The sequence below is a fragment of the Danaus plexippus genome, chromosome 11, assembly GCF_018135715.1.
Source record: "Danaus plexippus chromosome 11, MEX_DaPlex, whole genome shotgun sequence".
Classification (NCBI taxonomy): Eukaryota; Metazoa; Arthropoda; class Insecta; order Lepidoptera; family Nymphalidae; genus Danaus; species Danaus plexippus.
The window spans coordinates 2984248-3005113 of record NC_083544.1 but is presented as its reverse complement, the minus strand read 5'-3'; the positions used below and the strand labels follow the sequence as shown (position 1 = coordinate 3005113).

General features: G+C 28.1%; 2 protein-coding genes across 3 annotated transcripts; both read left to right on the top strand.

The window, feature by feature from the left end:
- The first annotated feature begins 1425 nt into the window (after window positions 1-1425).
- On the top strand, window positions 1426-4740 carry LOC133319017 (MATH and LRR domain-containing protein PFE0570w-like). The gene is made up of 4 exons (XM_061521881.1): window positions 1426-3308; window positions 3497-4081; window positions 4189-4680; window positions 4733-4740. The coding sequence occupies exons 1-4, from the start codon at window positions 1706-1708 to the stop codon at window positions 4738-4740; spliced, it is 2688 nt and encodes an 895-aa protein (XP_061377865.1). The 5' UTR covers window positions 1426-1705.
- Window positions 4735-18616, top strand: LOC116765750 (uncharacterized). Of its 2 annotated transcripts, none has more exons than XM_061522042.1 (32): window positions 4735-4856; window positions 4936-5028; window positions 5106-5204; window positions 5277-5372; window positions 5454-5546; window positions 5907-6002; window positions 6089-6184; window positions 6270-6335; window positions 6432-6524; window positions 6723-6757; window positions 6823-7774; window positions 7846-7897; window positions 7969-8042; window positions 9373-9419; window positions 9493-9645; window positions 9727-12341; window positions 12482-12662; window positions 13512-13596; window positions 13677-13744; window positions 13825-13894; window positions 14030-14347; window positions 14651-14898; window positions 15085-15285; window positions 15627-15728; window positions 15797-15898; window positions 16117-16267; window positions 16464-16553; window positions 16775-16891; window positions 17136-17260; window positions 17534-17669; window positions 17792-17902; window positions 18121-18616. In XM_061522042.1, exons 1-32 carry the CDS (start codon window positions 4805-4807, stop codon window positions 18198-18200), a joined length of 6897 nt encoding a protein of 2298 aa, XP_061378026.1. In that variant the 5' UTR covers window positions 4735-4804; the 3' UTR covers window positions 18201-18616. The 2 variants fall into 2 exon arrangements, with proteins under 2 accessions (XP_061378026.1, XP_061378027.1); XM_061522043.1 differs by having other exon boundaries at window positions 17792-17915.
- The last annotated feature ends 2250 nt before the right edge of the window (window positions 18617-20866 follow it).

Below are 20866 nucleotides of genomic sequence, written 5' to 3'. Positions count from 1 at the left end.
AATATATATTTTATTGTTTTGATAAAAATAAATCAGTGTTGCATGTCAAAAATTGTAATGCAAACTTTTACTTGTTATTTTCTGTATAAAATATTATATGAAATGTATTATACAAATACAAAACACGTGTATTTGTATACATATATATGTTATGTTCAAATACACATGTTTTACGCCTTTATCACGTTTTCTTTAAATGAGAGCTTTTTAACTTTAAATATGTCGAGAGTTATTACAAACAGCACCTTTTATATTTTTACTAACTACCTTCATACAAAACTTATAATATATTAAATAGTTTATTAAGTGAAATCTTTAAATAAAAAAAACTGTTTCCAGTCAGAAAATTACAAAGTTAATTAAGCAAAAGTTAGCTTCACTTGTCTAATTTAAATATTTTGCTGTACGGTTGGTAGCAAAATTTAATAAAAATTCTTCGAGTCCTACATAAAACAAAAATATTGCAATACAAACATTTTTGAAATCTTTAAAATTTCAAATAGTATTCGTATCTCACTCGCTAAATTTTAATTTCATTATTAAAACACAAACTAAAATTTCTGTATAACTTCCGTTCGTAAAACGTACTTATTCAGATAATCAGTGGAAATAAATAAATTGAATTAATAATACTTATCAATGCAATGATTTTTAGTTATTATAAACATTCAAATCATAAATTATACTAAATTTATATTCATTTAATTATAATAAAGCCTAATAATATATAAATATATTTTTGGCCTCGTCATTTATTCTGATGTTTTATTCTTGAAATATCAATGTAAATAAATTATATAACTCATACCCAAATAAAGTTGGATTGAATATATTTAATGACATTTTTTATTTTTTCCTCAAGTTTAAAGGATAAAGTTAGTTCATTCATCTTTGCGACATTTTAAGTGCTTAAGTGGTCGAGCTAGATGGTGAAATCGTGTTTAATTTTACTAGAGTTTGAACTGAAATCCAATAATGCTCTATAAATTATGTACAAACTAGCTATTAGTCGCAAATTTGTCACCGGATTTTCATCCATTTTTCTGTCTAAATATTTTATGTGTATTAAGGATTTATGTCATTATTATATACAGATCACAGATAATACAAACATTTCTGTGTTGTGACTGTTCTATTCTTAGTCTTTTTTTACTTTTGACAATGTCATAAAAACAACTGCAAATTTTTGCAAGATAAGTTTGATTTGTAGTAGATGTTGTAAAAGTATTAATAAATGTTATTTTTAGTTTTTTTACGGTTTGTAGTTATATTATTTCTAATTGTGGTAATATGTACTACATAATAACAAAAATAACCTAAACATTGTCACATTTGAAGATATAAATAAAACGTCAATTTTCTTAGTAATGCTTATGTAAAAAAAAATATCTCATTTTTTATTTACTTTTGTTTCAGCTTATTTTTTTATATAGTGTTTCTTGATGCTTATCCTATATCTAAAAGTAATTCATATGTATGTGAGGCCGACGAACAATTGGAAAATGCTGAAGCGCATACAAAAGACGTTATAAACAATCTTTTAAATGAAGATAAAAATACTTATTTAAGAGGCGATGTACTACAAAATCCATTTGATAACAATAAGTCAGGAATCTTTAACAAAAAACATGTTAATTTTAAAAGAGACCTGAATTCAAAGGAGATTGATTTTATTGGATTCAAAAAGTCAGAGAATCTCTGTAAAATGAATAAATTCCATAGTTTAATAAAAACGTATAAGTGCAATAATGACAAAACTAACATTGTTAAAGAAAAAGGTTTCAAAAACAAATATGATGTGAATGAGAAAACGTCTTTAAATCCGGCAACCGTTTCAACTATGGACGATAAACCTATATTGCATAATGATTTATATATGGACTCTACTAGATATGAAACAGAACTTGCAACTACGGCTGTGATGGAAATAATTCTTAATGAAATTAAACAGAGAGAAATTCAAACAATAGCAGATCACTTACCATCTTTTTCAAACCTTATAAAAAATGCAGTTACTGAAATAACTTTTTCGACTATGCCGTTAGTAAGCGAATCGAATGTTTCCCCTAACTTAATTTCCGTCGACGATATTGGCAAAAATAGATTCAGCCCCACTTTCGAAGGTATTCAAGTTCATAATTCTAAGTTACGTAATATATTGCGTCGTTCTATAAAGCAGGATACTTCTACCTTAGCAAATGATGTTGAAAATTTTTTACAAAACAAAATAAAGAAAGTTTATAATCAAATTAAAAATAAATTTTCTAAAGATATTAGAAATGATATGAATAAAAAAACCTCCACTGTTAAGAAGCAACTGGACAAAATAACCTCTAAAAAAATGAATACGACGCAACATACAAGAAACACTAAATTTAAAAATTCATTTGCTACTAATGCGAAAATTGTTAAAATTCATAATAATTCTACACCAAGTGAAGTACGTAAAAGTCGTAAAACATTATTTGATCAACGAAACCAACAGATTGAATCTATAGATTCAACAACACATATAATACCATCGATAGGGGATGATGTTTCAATGCTTGCGATTCTTGAAAACATATTAGAAAAATCACAGCAAGATAACGAGTTGATTTTGAATACATTGAGTTATGTAACGAAAAATAATAAACAAGAAAAACCTAAAAGAGATTCTCCACATGGGACTTCCAAAAGGGATATTCAGCAAGAATTAAACAACAATGAAGATGGTTTGTATACAGAGTATACTCATTGGAAAAACAACAAAAACAATAGCATAAAACTTTTTGCAACCCCGAAAAATGGTAAAAGAAACAATGAGATCAGCACGGAAGATACAAGTTATCAAGGTCTAAGTAATAAGATCTCCTACAATGATTATGTGAATGGTTATAAATACTATTTAAACTTCCAAAGAGACAATGACGATCAGAAATATTCTAGTCAAATACGCTATCAGGCTCACAAGCATCACAATGTTGATGACATAGGAAAGTTTATCTTGGATAAAATTCCACACTTACCAGCAACTAGAATGCGGAGAGAACTTGTTGATTATGAAACTTTAGAAGATCAAGATGTGTCTACTAAAAGTGAAGAATCTTGGTTTAAGAAACATTTTTTTATGTTCATAGATTCAAACCCACCTAAAAAATTTCATACATCGCAAATTGTACCACTCAAACCTTCTGAAGTACATAATATGAAATATAATAATTCCGTTTTAAGTACAAAGCAAACATTTGAAAAAAATGAATCGTCATTGCCAATACAGCAACGTAAAAGTAAATTCGTCAAGAGATTTGATTACAATTACTTAAAGGGTAAATAAATATTTTTATCTATTTAAACCAATAAGTGTACTGGTCATAGATTTTAAATAATAACACATATATATACTTTACTATTTATAACATAAAAAACATTCGACATTGAAACAATTTTTAGAATAACTCCAAAATAATAGTATAATTAGAGTTTTAATCGTAAGTCATAACATTTATTTTCTTAGGTGACTGTAAACAACAAAAAAATCTACGAAAAATTAATAAAAGGTCCAACATAGAAAACCATAATAAGCAAAAACCGGGATTGTCGATTAATTTTGATCATAGAAAAAATGGTTTTGTTGATATAGATTTTATTAATAAGCCAACCGCTATTATAAAATTGAATAATAAAAATAAAAAAGAACACAAGTTGCGTAACATTTTTCGCAAAATACGATTTGGTCATGGCAAAATAAAGAAGAAAGAGAAACGGGAAAATCAAAATATGTTTAAAATTTTTAATGGACTAAAAAATATATTTAAAGACAAAGATACCAGTAAAGGTTCAATGATTCACAAGATATTTGATTATGAAATTTTGACAACCAGTAATCACATAGAGCAACCTTATGGAGTTAAAAAAAATAGTGAAGTCTTAAAGACTGATGAGTTACAACTGCAAATCCCTAATATAACCGATAGTGAAAATTTCTTGAAGTTAAATGATTTTAACTTGATTAGTTCAGATAGAAGACAAGGAAAATTTTTACCACATAGCAAAAAACCTGAATTAAGCTATGAAACAAAAGATTATTTAATTTCTTATGGTAAGTTAGAGAAACGAAAATAATTATTTATATATGTAATTTTGGGTTATATACTTAATAAATTAATTCTTAGACATTATATTTACGTTATATTTCATAATTTTCAGCAAATAAGAAGAAAAATAATGATATTGGTAATCAACAGATAGGTACAACAACTGACACATTATTTCACAGTCTTGATATGAATACTATATCTTATGCATTTTCAACAGCCATGACTAAAAATAATATACAAAATGAAATCGATGAGATGGCACTAAGATTATTGAAATTAGGTAAAAACAAAGATATACAAAAAACAACCGATGAAGGAAAAAAGAAAGAGTCTTTTAATTATGATGATTCTCACGGTAAATCTTTAAAAGATTACCAAATAGAGAGGCCTCTTATTCATAATATATTAGACACTGATAAATATGATGAAAAAATAACCTCAACTAATGTTAATGACTTGGATGGAATGGTTTTGTCAAAGTTAAATACAAAAAACGGTGACTTACTTTTCTTTAAATCGAAGTTTTCTCCAGTGATATTATCTACTTTGAGTTCTTTAAATTATGATAATCTTGCTTTCGGTTTAAAAAAAAACACAAAAGGCTTTGGTAAATATTTTTAAAATTCTGTTTAAAAATAGATATTAACGTCTAGATAATTAATGATTAGACTGTTATAGCATGGAAAAAAATATCATGGAAAGAAATTTTGAATGATGCTCCTACAATGTTTGCACAAGATAAAAGCTCTTGTTATTTTGAAGAAGACAAGTATTTTGGTAATCGTTCATGACATGTACATTATATTTTCATTCTCATATAAAGACAAACAAAACTTATTTACCTTTAATTTTACAGTGCCCGAAAAAAATACATTCACACCTACTCCCATTGACTTCACAGTGCATGAATATGACAAAAGCTCGAATTTTCAAGAAATCATAAATTATGGTAATCCTAAAACATAACTTTTTTACGATACTATGATTACATTACATAATAACCACATGTTGTTTGAAATTACACAGTTAAAAATAAACTGTATAAATTGGAGCCAACTTCAAATGATCTGATAACCCTGGCGTATGACGAAAGATTTACTGATATACAGGAAAACAAACATTTTGGTATTGTTGAGAGATAAAGTATTCTTATTTTAAATTAACAACATTGTAATTACATCTTATATTACATTTCAGTTAAAAAAAAGAATAAATACGAGCCAACTCCAAAAGATTTGACAACGTTAGCCTATGAGAAAAGTGTTAATAATTTACATGAAATCCATAATTTTGGTAACTTTTAAAACAGTATTTTAAATATGCTTTTATTTAATTTATTATATTTAAACTTCTGTTCTTTTTTTAATATTATAGTTCCAACTAAGAATGAATATAGAGTTACACCCAATGACTTACCAATGCTTGAATACGAAAAAATATTCAATATACAAGAGGATACAACAAATAGTAATATTTAAAAAATATATCTTATTATTCTTTTTTTAGAAATAATGATTACTGAAACTTACCCTAAGTTTAACTCTTAAAAAATTTTAAGTCAACTACCAATAACCCAACAACAATAAAAGAATAATTTGGGTAACATCGAAAATACACACTTTCTTTCATATTTTTTAAATAAGACATAAATGATTTTTGCACACATTTTCCGTTTAAAAAAATCAAGCCAACAACTCATTTTTTGACATTGATTACATGCTTTAGTAATGTAGATCAAGATAAGTTTCGGAAACTTTTTTTTAACCATATTCTTAGTAAATGTCAACTTAAACTGTAATGCTTACATTTAAAATTTTAATTTAACAGTTAAAAAAAAGTATAAAGCCAGCCCAACTTTCAACGATGATACAATGTTTGCAAATGATGAAAATTCAAATTATTTCAAACAAAACAAGAATTGTGGTACTTATTAAAGAACTTATTCATTTTATTATACAATTTCGGTTAAAAAAACTCAGATTAATTTTTCGCTATCTTTAATTATATAGCTAAAAAGAAGAAAAAAGTCACGACAACTTTTAAGAATCAGGCAACGTTTAAATACGATGAAGGCTTTAACAATTTGAAAGAGAGCAAAACTTCTGGTAATAATCAAAGTTATGTTTTTACTATTTTTTTACTATTATCCTAAAGTACTATACGATAATTTATATTTTTATTATTTTGTAGATCAAAAGCCGTATATATTTAGACCAACTAGTGATCTGACTATGTCTCCATACGATAAAAACTTTGGTAAAATTTCCTAAACACTGTATTCGTCTTGTATTTTTATTTTGTAATTATTTTTTAAATTTTGTAACTAAAAATTTTTCCGTTTAAATTACGTAGAGCAAAAGAAATATAAATTCAAACCAAGTCATAATGATCTAACAATGTTTAAGAATGGGAAAAATTCTGAAGAATCAAAAGTATTCCAACCAGGTAAATCTTAATTAAATATATTTATTTGGAACTCCTCTGCTACAAGAAAAGCACTTTAAGAATATTACAAAAAATCTGCTAGAATATTTGATATATGGTAAATTCATTTCTATTCGTTTTTCATAATTATTTATTTTAATTTTAATGTTACCATCAACATAATCGTATATTTTTTAATTATAATTCTTTATTTTTCAGTTCGTCATTTTAATGATTACAAAGACGTTAATATAGTAAGTATCTTTTGCGATGGATTTATCAAATAAATATAAACTACAAACTTTTTGTCTTTTTACAGAAAAGACCGGTGACAAAAGTAAATACGCCTCCAAAACAGTATTACAGTACTCCTATACCAATGAAAAATGCAGACTTTAATAAATTTTTAAAAAATCTGGATATAGATGTAGAGTCTGTCACAGCGCCACTATCCGACCCCTTGCCTAAACGCATCGATGCTTGGAATCTTTTCAAAAAAAATGTTACAGGATTAATAAGTAAACAACAAAAAATATTAGAAAATTACGAACGCTTTAAAACGAAAGAGAAAAATAAGAAAATTCTGGATCGACCGCTTGTTTATGACTATTTTCATCCAAATCCAGACAAATTGAATAATAATAACAGTAAAGTAATGATCAAATCAAATAAACCAACACCTTTGCAGACTCAAAAAAATTCGGGTGGAGACAAAAAGAGTAATAAAAATTCTCAAAGAAGACTAAGTAGAAAAAAAAATGCAAAAATTATTACGAACGACGAAAGACTTTTAAAGCTAAAAAAAAATTCTATGGTTTTTGCAACGTCTGAATCTTTCGACTTATTCCAGTTAAACGACCCAAAGAAACAACCAATTAAGTCAAACAAAATTGGAAATATTGATGTGACACTCAATAATTATAATAGAAACTCAAGTTTAGGCATGCATAATTTACTTTTAACGAAAAATGTGGATGACCCTAATAATCTGCAATTGGTAACAATGAAATCAAAAACATCAAAAACATCAAATAAGAATGATTTCTACTTCAGGAACATGTATAACTATGGAGATCATCTTCCATTTACTCATATCCCTGCTAAAAATATTACAACGAAAGCGGAGTATAATCAATTATATAAATTTATAAACAAGAAAAAAAAGTTGTCCCAAACGATACCAAGTAGAGTACAAATAAGTGGTCATAGTTATAAGTATGACATAATCTATCAAACACCAATGAATTATTGGATGCAGGATTTGGATACATGTAAATATTATTAGACGTATGGAATATTTATATTTTATGATAAGTAATCATGAATAAACTATATATTTTAGATGACATGTACCCGACATATAATTTTAATAAAAGTACATATTCTGAAGGATAGTAAGTAAATATTGAATTCAATTTTTTTTTTAAATTTATTCGTGACGTTTGATATTAAAAGTTATTTACAGCAAGGATTATTACCCTGGGATGACAACAAATATAAAGTATGAAAACATGAATCGCCTAAGGTTTTACCGCAAAGGTAATTTGCTTGTTTTAACCCAAAATTTATAATCACTCAATAATTTTTCTATTACTTTTTCCTTTGAAATATTGTTTTCCATATATGAGTAAATATAATTATTAATTGGGTTTTTGAAAACAAAAAAAATATCGATTTTTTATTTATTTCAAAACTTTAATATAAATTATAATTATAATTGATAGGAAAAATGAATTATTTTTTTTCATTTCATTATTAACAATTAAAAATTGATAAAATCTCTAAAATAACCACGCCACTAAGAACAAGCCACGATCCGTGGCCATGATTATGACGTCACAATGTTAAAATAATTTGAAGATAGTACACTGTCAACGGCTTCTGCGCGTGAAAGTATCCAAAATTTATTGTAAAAAAATTAATAATAATAAGTAATTCAATTAAGCCATGTGTGATAAAGGATTTATAAAAGTTAATGCCAATAATATACCTGATGTGGATATATTTTAAATTATTCATGTAAATTTTTTTATTGCTATGACTGTTAAAGTTACGATTTGAGTTTGGCTGAAAAATTTATGTTTTGGAATTCTATTTATACAACCTGGCAAGTACCAATGTGCTCGTTTTATATGTACTTTCTAAGATTATTTAGACACCATTGACAGACGATGTAGGAAAACATCGTGAAGAAACCTGGTCTTATAATTTCAATTTATAAGAATGAAATCGCAAACTCGTCTTGAGCAAGCCTGGTGATTAATGCTCTAACCTTCTCCATGTGAGGAGAGGCCTTTGCTCAGTAGTGGGCTCCGATAGGCTGATGATGATGATGATTTACAATACAACTTATTCGTTTACATAAATAATTGTTTATTCCTATATTATTATAAAATACATCAAAATGATCTTCACAACAAAAAAAATATTATGTTGTTTTGGGATTAGGTAATCGCACTGCTTGGAACCCTTGATTACGACGTTTAACATCTTGAGGAACTTTGAAAAATATTTTTTCGTGGGTTGTTTTTGTAGTATTTGTACATACCGGTACGAAGCAAGCACGATAAATTTTAAGGTTCGACATTTTTAATATATTTATCGATAAATAGACGATAATAACAAGATATTATCTGTTAAATGTCAAAACACTGTATAAGCTGTGTGCTACAATGAGGAGAAATTAACATTGTGACGTCACACGCGCACAGGTTTATTAATTAATTATACCGAAAATATATATATATTTTTATTATAAAACATGTATATGATCTTTCCATTTATCACAATGTTTTTTTTCAAAAACCCAATTGTACATAAGACTGGTAACGTTGATGTTCATAATTTAATAACATTCTTTGCTTTTAAGATAACTTTGAACAATGCATAAATACCACTCACATGGCATCCAAAGCGGTAAGTCAGTTTTGGTTCATAATAATTATTTTATTGTGAAATATGTTTGTTATCTGTTCTTATCAATGTTCAGGAAGAAAACTTCACTTCTTTGGACCCGCTGAGTACTAATTATACACTAACTCCGACTGGTAAAATATTGAAAAGTAATTTTAGTAAAGCAACAAAAAACTTTAAAAAGTACTTTTACATTGCCTTAAAAGAACCAAAAAATATAGATGACGTGGTAAGTTACTTTTGTAAGTTTGTTAATTTCAAATTTGTATTATAATTTTCTCTATTACTACCGAAATTTTTATAAATGTAGGTTTACTTTGAACCTCCTCTTCGAAGTCAAATAAAAAAGAAAAAAGAACAGAAACCTACTTGCAAAAATAAGGTTCAAAAGCGTGGTATACAATCTAAAGATGCATTCACCGCTAAAGGTGTAGCTGCTCTTGAAGTCGTTGTAGATTTAGTAAAAAGTACAGATACTTTAAATAATAAGGAATTACGGAACGCTTTGCCTGATATGGAAGAAAAGAAAAATGCTCCCTATATTTTAACTGCGCCTAAGACAGAAAATCATGCAACCAATTCAATTCAAGTTCACATTGCATTGCCAAATGATTTGAGCGATAGAAAAAGGTCCTTGGAACCTATAAAAGTAAGAAAAGTTTTTTCTGCTGTCATGTCTACTCCTGTAGACTTGGAATATCAAATTCATACGTTTGAAGACGATAAAGTAACTAAAATGTCTCAAGAGGTTATTTCACCAGGCTTATATTTATTGGTTGAAAATATCAATATAACTTCACCTACTTCCAATTTTGCTCTTAAACCTATAAGAAATATAGGAATTTCAAATCTGATTTCATTTGAAAACAACACATATAAAAATTATATTAATACTTTGATAAATGGTAACGTAAGTAATGCTACTATAAATCCTGATATTATAACTACTGTTTATAGCCAACTAGTAAAGCGGGATGAAAATATGAATATCACGAACGAAACAAAACCTAAACGTTACATAAAAGATGTGAATTACAATAAAATAAAAAGAGGCGTAAGTTGGGATAAGTTGAAAAGGTACTTTGATCATGAAAGAGTTTGCAATTGTCGTTGCAAAATTAACAAAACCATGTGCAAGCCATGTGCCGCAAGTGATGCGGTTATTAGTGAATTAATATTCGAATTTGATAACCTAGTTAACTACGTGACTGATCATTGTACTGAAATTCAAACGTTTTTCTGGATGAATCCCACTGGAGGAAGAAAATTAAAAGATAGTGTTCATAAACTGGATACAACATTAAATAACTATTATAAAAGACTTAATGACAAATGTCGAGGTAAAACTTGTCAGATGATTTCTACTAGTATTGACAAACGGGAGTGTCATAAAAATTATCCCAAGGGTAAACTCCTTAATCACTTACAATCACTTGACGTTAAATTAAAGAATATTGTTGAGAATAACGTTTTTGATGAAAATGTTTTTAAGACAGGAAAAATGTGCATCTCTAGTATTAATAAGTGCATTAATACTAAGATAAAAAGAAATTTTAATAAACGATCGTTTAAGGCTAGTGCAGAAGACATAAACAGAAAAAGTTTTTATACGCTTAATAATGTAAAGGTTAACTTAATTTGTGACAAGGATCTTACAGCATATAAAAAATTTGGACCTTCGAGTAATATAACCAAAGTTATGACATTTGAAGATAATGTTAAAACACCTTTGTATTTTGATGTAGACGAAATAAAAAGAGAAAAGAAAAAAGGAAAAGTTGTAAAACAATTATTTAAAAAGTTGTCCCATAAATTAAAAATAGGTCAAAATAAAAGAGACCAAACGCTGATAAAACAACTAAAAGAGAGAAATAAAAGACATTCTTCAATCGAAAATCGGGCCAAAACTCCGTTATTGTCTCATAATATTGCCAACTTTTGGAATACAAATTTTCATAATAATGTGAGAGAAACAAGACGCCAAAGACATTTAGCGAAACATTCAATAGGTAATTTAAGTATAGTAACAGTAACGGAAGAAATAAATACTGCAAACACTTTTATTTTAAACAAAACAACAGATGAAAAAAATGAGGCAAATGACAAGGAAGAGGTAGCCTTAGAAACGGATACTTTGAATCACAATTTAAATGATCTTTTTAAATTATTGGGTGGTTTAAAAACCGTAGAAATGAATAAAGGAGAATTTGAATTAGAGTCAACGACCAAAAATAATAACACTTTTTCATCGAAAAAAAAAGTTTATAATCAAACATTGACTCCTTTAAGCAATACCAAAAAATTTGAGAATACTAAAAAGCCCAACAATAGCAGTACAAATTCAAAAATAAAAACCAAAACTGATCAAACAAACAAACAGCTTTGTATAATAAATGAAAAACGTAAAACTACAAGAAATATTTCATCAAAAACTTCCAAACCTAAAACCCAACATACTACAATAGTTTTAACAGGAAAAACAAAAGTTGGGTTCCTTAATAGGTTAGTAGGAGTTACCTTGAAGTTTTTAGGTAAGAAAGAAAACAAAGAAAAACCAACTTCAAAACCTAATTACGTTGAAAAAAGACCTATTTCGAAAATTTTTCATAAATGTAAGAAAAAATTTGCAACTAACGCAGAAACAAAGCCCTCTAAAGGTGATGATATTATACATGAAAATAATAATGTAACAACTTCAAGGAATCCTACGATTATTATAATCGACGATTTTGATTTTACTGAAAAATCTACTACAACAATAAAAAGTAATAACAACGCTATGACTCGTAAATTGTTATTGAATACTAATAAAAAAACTAGTCTAAAGCTATTGGAAGAAACAAAATCTGCAGATTTGAGTGAAAACAAAAGGAATACTACAGAACTTGTCTCTTCGTTGATGCCTTTAGTACACATAGAAAACTCGTAAGTCTAATTTCTTTTAAACTTTTGATTGTACATAACACCGCTACTTATACTTATTGTTAGTCAAAAGTTTTTATTTTAATTTTAGATAAATTCTTGAAGGAGATTTTGATAGTGTGGTAATAACTTTTACTTTACAGTAATAACAATATTACTCAAAACAATATCAAATATCCTGATCATGATATAATCCATAGTATTACAAAGGGCCTAAGTCTTACTGCTACTAATTTAACCACCTTACGACCAGGAAAATATGCACTAAATAAAATATTTTACAAGATTTCAGGAAAATCCACTCCAAGTGCAAAAAAGTCCGAGGTAAGCACAATGTCTAACATTGACATATAGAAATATAAAGCATTTTAATGCCAGTGACGTAAGGCGAGTTAAGAAGAATATGACATTGAAACAACTTGCCCTTTTCCCTAAAATTATGGAGATCTACCTTTTGCTAAGTAAAATTGCATATTGTTGTATATTACGTAGGTACATGCAACTATAAAGCAAACTAATAAATATCCTTTTACCTTGTATTAAAAGATATTTGAATGTATATCTTATCTATTTATCTCCTAATACCTACGCAATTTTATTATACAATATTTTACCTGACGTATCGACTATTTGCCAGTAACCCTGATCACCTCGCTCGTAAAGGTATAAACAGAGCTTGGTCCGCGAGGCTATCGACACTAAAAAACCTATTAATTTCAATTGAAGGTATGGGTCGCCCCATCAAAAGTATAAAATCTCAAATCCATATCTCACGTTACTCGACCTCAAGACACAGTCAACCGATTCTAGGTTCATCCAAAGTAGTTCTCGAAGAAATTAAGAATTCGTTAGATGGAAATGTCAAAAGACAAGACTGACTGACACACGCTCATCTTGTCTACCGGTGATCACGGTTACTGCAAAGAAATCGAAATTTCGGCTAAAATGTAGTAATAAAATTCATAGCAAAACAGAAAAAAACTTTAGTTTTATTTAAATACATATGTTCTTGCGATAGTCTCAATATCAATACAAGTTTACTTATTAAAAATTTTATACTCGTATACCCTCGCATCACCTTTTTCGTGTAATTTGCTCTACTATTTTAAACATCTTGTCATATTTTATTTTTTTATCTCGATATTACTTATTTATTATATTTTTTCTCCATAGTTAAACGAAAAAGATAATAATCAACGAAATATTTCCCTGGATGTTTGGGCAAATCGAACCATGCTTAACAAGCCAATTAAATCAGGTATGTAAAAGTAATGATAAGACCGATACTCAATAAATAGAAAAATAAATATTATATATCAGTATTTGTTTACCTGCTAGAAAATAATATCAAGACAACTCTTCGAACTACTCATGATACTGAATCTGAAAACAGAGTGACAAAACTGGTTAGTCTTGAAGGCACTTTATCAATCATTAAAAGTCGTTATTCCTTTGTGTAGTAATATATTTTAAAAATATGTTTTAGAATGTGACCAAAATAATTCCAACCAAAAAAAAATTAGACACTTGTTACTTTGAAAGCAAATCTTTGAAAGGTAAGAGAACAAATCGTATTTTTATGAGTACTGTAACTTTTTAAAAGTTAAGATAAGAAATCTATTTAGAATACTTTAATTTTGTTAAAACACTTAATCATAGTGTAATATTATACATCTGAACCTTATTTCAAGAGGCTGGTGAAGATGGTTTTGATCACATTTGTGATATTTCTACTACTGTGGCTTTTGTGACTAAATTACAAAAGAGTATATTAAACCATAATTTTGAAAACTATGTTAAAAATATTCCATGCCACAAGTATAAGAGAGCACCAAAGTACTTTACAATTAGATCCTGTATAAGAAAACCTTCGAAAATGTTACAAAAACGCCTACACCAATTAAAATTTCTGGGAAATATGAGAGGAAACAGATTTAGAAAATGGGATTGGATAAGGGATAAAAGAACGGTTAATGATGAAACCAGAGTTGAAGATGATACCGAGGAAGGTAAATATAAATATTAATGACAGTTGTAGCATTAATTGTAAAACTAGATTTCCTTTCCCCGTGACTTCATTTTCGTGAATATACTTGTGGCTCAGATAATTATTTAATTTTTATTTATTCTTATTTTATTGTGGAAATTACACACAAAAGCAAAAATATTTGAATGTAAACATAAAATATATGCTTTTTATTTGTATGCGAATAGTTAAAGACTGAAGACCTTAACAGTTCCTAGACTATGGCTTAGAATAACATAGAAGAATCCATAATTTTTTATTTACATAGATTAAATTAATAACACAGGATGTAAGCACAAACCTTTGCGTTTATTTTCCAATTATCTATCTGGAACAAGGAAACAAAAAAAGAATTCTGATTTTAATGGCAACTTTATTCAACTTTTGGACGGTGAAAACGATTATTATGAAAATTTTATAAGAGGAAAAGATGGCATTTATGGAAAAAGTTTAAAGCGAAGAAAAAGATTGGATGCTGATATGTCTGAACTTAATGAAGGATTACAAAATTTACCTCCTTTGCGCCCTTCTATCGTAAAGTTTATTTGTTAGATTTTTATTTTTATATTAATGTATAAGAATTCTTTTTTTTTATTTAGGATTTTCCTTGCGATAAGAAATTAAATATGGACTTTTATTTTTATAGGAGATGAAATATGAAAAACTACCGATTAAAGTTATACTAGCAATAAAATGGCTTCATAAGTTTCATGATTTCAGGATGAAATTTACGCGATGCTAGCTGAGTCTATAACATTCGATTGTAATACGTCGGAATCGACTAAAAATCGATACAGTAACTATATTTGGACGACCGATCGTGTCGGATTACTTGATTATAAAAACGTAATCGTTGACGGTTCAAAAGTGTACATAAAGAATGTTCAAACAAATAACTCTGGCAACTATTTATGTAATACAGTAAGTAAACATTATTTTCATACGACAGGTTTCATTTAAATTTCTGTTCAGTTTAGTTTCACATTCATAGTAACAATTTTTTTGTTAAATAATTTGTAAGACGTGTCAAGAAACTAGAGTTGCAATTTGATATGCTGCTAGGTAATGATATAATTATCTACAATTATAACAAAGCGTAAATGTAACACGTTCTTGTAATATGAACTATCGTCGTTACCAATTTCCATTACTTCCCAATTTTTGGTTAAGTGTTATTATTTCACGGAATCCCAAATATTAAATACAACTATAGTAACATTTTTATTTAAGTAGCCATAATTGTATTTGTTTGTCTTTTTTAGGACAATGCTATAATTAGGAATATCAAGCTAACTGTTATCGAGCTGCCTACTATCGACATAGTTTTCACACCCTTGTATGAAATTGAATCCTGCTCGTATGAGGTACGTTTATATTTTATGTCATTTTAAATGACTAATTCAATTAATTTATTAAAATATATAATTTACAGAATCTGAAAAACCTTCAGAAACTCGGTAAACTTATGTCACTGTTTACATGTAAAAAGGAGTGTTCTGCACGGATTGATGAACCTATTTGTTTAAAAGATAGCGTAAATATTTCTTTATTCATGTACTATAACAATTCATTTTATTTTTAGTTTTTCACTATATCAAATCGGAAAATAAACCTAAAATATTTCAAACAAATACTTGTGTTGTCATCAAATGTTTCTTATTTAACCCCATAAACATAACTTATGCTTTTAACTTCTAATTTTATGGATAATGTGTTTTGTAATTTTTATAAAATAAAACTTTTCAAAAATAGATGGATGGTTCGATATTAATTCGCCCGATAGTCGTTATGAGCGTCAAACGGCAAGCAAACATTAACTGTAGTGCGAAATGCGAAAGAGATTTTCATTGTTCTAAAGCATTACTACTCGCTAAAAATGCACCAGCATTGGCTTCTGTAAAAGGTAGATTTAAAATAATCGTATTGCATAAAAAGTTATTAGTAAATAGCATAATATCTGTATTATATGAATTTTACAAATATTTGACGCAAATTATGTAAGCCCTGTCAAACTTTGTAACCGATATATCTGAAATAATTGTTGAAAATTGTTTAATAATGCCTGTATGATACTGATTATAGTTTAATTATTATTCCAGTGTTAATTTATGACAATGATACGAAAAGAATCTTATTTCCTTTAAGAGAGAAAAGGAGATCTTTTGTAACTCATACATTAAGGCAGAAGGGTAAGTAAATTTAAAGTAGAAAAAGTTTGTAATGTAAATTGTTGATACTGTCTAAAGTTTGTTCCATCGTTGTTATGATAATTTTATAATACATTTAAAATAATAATAATAATAATAATACAGTACACTATTATAGTTATAGCTTTAAACTTATTGCATATGTATATCTTATAACTAACATACAAACTTGCTTTGTAAATATATGTACGTATCTCGTGAAGATGCAAACGGACATCGAGAGTACCACAGCCTCGCCGCAAACATGGATCCAAATAGTGTTAATGTGGTGTTGCTGTGCTCCGCTGGTTTCTACTTGGTAGTCGGACAGAAGATATGTGGTCCGTACCGTTGTTCAGTCTTATTAATTAAACTTACAACTCTAATCGATTTTCTTTAACGTTTTTAATGCAGCTTGTTTACATTATAACTAAGTTGATGTTGTAAAACAGAAAATGATTATTCAACTTCCAATTTATGTTGTATATACAATAATATTATTTATGATGACTAATAAGAATAGGGTTAAGAGTAAATCTGGCAAGTTATTTTACTGAATTACCTACGATGCCATTGTTATTTTAGCTGTTTGTCCGCCCAACACGTTTTCTTTGGAAGGTGAAAACGTTTGCAGAAACTGTCCCAAGGGATCGAGCTCTGAACCCGGCTCCCGATCATGTCGCCTTTCATTGCACTCAAGGAAATATAGGGTAACTAAATGGATAAACCCATACAAATATGGAGTATCTCACAGAAAATTACGTCAATGAAAACGGAATTTTGCATAATTATGAACTAAACCTGATACTTTTTCTGAAATCAGATTTATAAAAGTTTCCCGTCTTACATGTCTTTTTTAAGCTCTTCATATCGATGTTTACATATTGGAAAATACCTGCAATTCTTCTGGACTGGTCTAGTTATTGCGTTTGAAAACAAAAGCTTTTGAAACAAAACTTCACTCTTTTTCAATTGTCTCTCAGTGTCCATGGAAATATGAATGCGGTGCAGCGGTTTGCATGCTCTCATGTGTGATTGCTTGTTGTTACACTGTTTTACGTCTATTGAGGCAACCAGTTTCCGCAAAAGAAATAAAAACTAGCAGGAAAACTAGACAAGGTATGTATTTCCAAGTGCGTTGTGTAACTACGATTCATCGGAAAACAAAAGGCTAGCTTGAGTAGATTGTGATAATAAATTGAATTATATTAATTAATATCAATAATTTTATTCTTTTATAGGTTTTTCGAACATAAATCACGAAAAAAAACAAAAATGTCGCCCTTTATCACCCTCCCGAGTGATCCTCAGTAGATTATTGCAAGCATCTTTTTCATCATCAAGGGCGACAGGTAAAAACATAGGGTTAGTGTAAAATATACTTGGTTATATTAAACAAAATTAAGTAAGACCATTGATAGCGACTCGTTTTAAATGATTTTTATAAAGAATTTGAGAGCGCTTTTGAAACGTTAATCATCACGAGAGAGAAGCTTATAATTCAAAAGGTTTCTTTTTACGGGCTTTCGACATTTAAATGCTTATCTTTGTTGGTTTTCTCTTTTTCCAGATTCTCAAGAGACCCGATTTGAACTGTGGAAAGAGAAAAACACACTTCCGCCTCTACCCCCTATTGACTTTGAATTGTAAAATTCACGGAAAGAATTCTTTTTATGCGCGCATTGTACGGCTACTTTACAATGATAACCGCAGCATATTAATTGAGTTATATTGTCGAGTTTTAAGGGTTTTAATTCTGTGGTACATTTTCATTAACGTTATTAAGGAAGCCTATTATTATTCAAAAATGTGTTTCATTCGTTCATTTAAAATATTTAATGGCATTTTTGTGAAATATTTATTCATAATTAAGATTTTTGTCGGTATAAAGAGTTTACTAATATTTTGATATTAAGAAGAATTTAGCTCACTAAATAAATACGATAAATACTTTTAGATATAGACGTTACGTAAACTTAAGAGGGCATTGAGTGTTAGATAGTTGCTAAGTATTATTAGTATAACTGTCTAAAGTATATTTGTGAATAAAAATTTAAAAACTGTAATTGCCGTTTTGATTTAATTTATATATTTTTTTTATTTGCATAAAGATATCATCATTAATATTCAAAAATGAATTGACCTGATTTACTCAACACTTTGTTAAATTGTGTCGTGTGAAGTCAAGATTTACGATGAAGTCATTAGGTTTTATGGGCCATAATTGATAGAGATAAGATCTTTGTCGCACTGAAATTGCAAAGTGGAGCTCAAGCTCATTGAACTTAAAGACGCGTTACTGTAAGAGAATAATAAATAGCTGAAATTACCATAAATGACTGGTGTTGTGATTATTAATTATGCGATTTTTATAGTAACGTGTCACGCGATATTAGAATTACTTTCAAGTGTAATTTCCATAAATTGGGGTCCTTGTATTCACGTATAATTGCTTAACCCTGTATACAGTTAATATTATATATTACATACCATAAGGATTATAGAAACAAACAAACGAAAAAACCAAAAAATGCATATATTTTTTAGCATTTACTGGATGTCTGTCTACCTCTTATAATTTACTTAGAACAAATGTAGATGTTAACAAAAGATTACTTTACCGAGGCGGGGAACTAGAATAAAATAATATAATAGAAAGGAGTAATAAATATAACGATCACATCTTTTGTTGAGAATAATTTTATTGTATATTTTTTTTATCTTTCGAAACGTATTCTCGTAAAATAAAGCATTATGGTAAAAGTAAGTAAGTAATTTATTACGACTGTTTATATAAAATTAATGTAATATGATGCTATATAGAAAGTACCAAAAACGTGTTAATTTGGTTTTATGTTTTCGTAATATGACGGCATTAACAGTTCGTGCCAACCCTCTAGAGATGCTACGGAACACCTACAGGTAATCTTGGCTCCATTTCAAGAGTTTACACCATTATCTATTTAATGGATTTATAAAATATAAGAACGAATTTGATACTATTGTTTCAAAAAATTCCAGGTTCACTTAATAGGATCTTTATGATTGTAATACACCTGATATAACTGACATTAATGATAACATTAAATACATGATAATGATAAAGTAATATTCACTAAAAGTGAGAAAGATCGAAATGGAGATCTAGACACATAAAGAAGTAGTATGGAGTAAAAAAATTATAATCACTTTTTAGGTTATCTAAGAACGGATATATTTCATTTTAATACAATAATAGACGAAATGCCTGTAAAAGCCAAAATCAGACGCGCCTTATACTATAACGGAAGTTTCACTGAAATTTGTACGAATTCCAGTGAATGCTTCCACATGAGAAACCGCATCTGTTAAATGCATTCGTTAGTGAAATCCTTAAAGTATTTTGTCACCAAGATTGTAAATTGTATCTGGAATTTAATTTAAGTTATTTTTTAATTTCTGAATGATTTTCTTTTATAATTTTTTTTAGTTCTCATTTTATTTCTGTATACTTTTTTTTTATCTTTTCGAATAGCTTTTCGGGACCACATGGAAAAATTAAACGTTGTTCTTATTGTTCTAAAGCTTTTTTAACAAAACGTGAGTATATAAAATTTATTAGAAAAAAATTTGTAAATTTTCCATTTTGCATCGAATTGATTTATTAACAATGAACTATAAACCCACCCGTTTGTGTGTCTGATAATAATTATTTAATACCCTAAAACAGAAACTGAAATAACTTTTTTAACACATTAAAGTTTTTTTATATGCCTCTTACTCTCGTTTTGCGTACGACCTTATGTTATAAATTCTTTACGTCCGTATTTAAGACTTCAATAAAATGAAAAAAATACGGGTTTTCTTTACTGGTGGAGACAAAGATAGGGCTATGTTCTACTATGGCTTGAATTTTTTCATCTAATATAAAGTTAATTTCACACAAAATGGTGTGACTTATCCGACTGATACTGAAAAGTCTTATTTATTATTTTTTTATTAAATAAGCTACTATTATGTCCTCATCTTACTATATCTATTAACTGACTTTCTTTGTACTATTTTATTTCGAAATGACGTTCTACATGTTTTTGTTTATTTTTGGCCGAATACTAGTGCAAAATTTTCTAGCCTAAGAAAACCAGATCTCGTAAATATTTTTCTTTACACTTTTTCGTGGTAAAATGCTCAAGTTTCACTTAGCTGGTTTGGTATAAAGCCAAAAAGAACGGGTGACTGGTTGAAACTTGAACATTTTTTATTCAGAGAATTGTATCATACAGGTGTTCTAAGCATATTGCTGGTTTTTTGTTAGTTGTCTTCAGTTTTTCTCGACC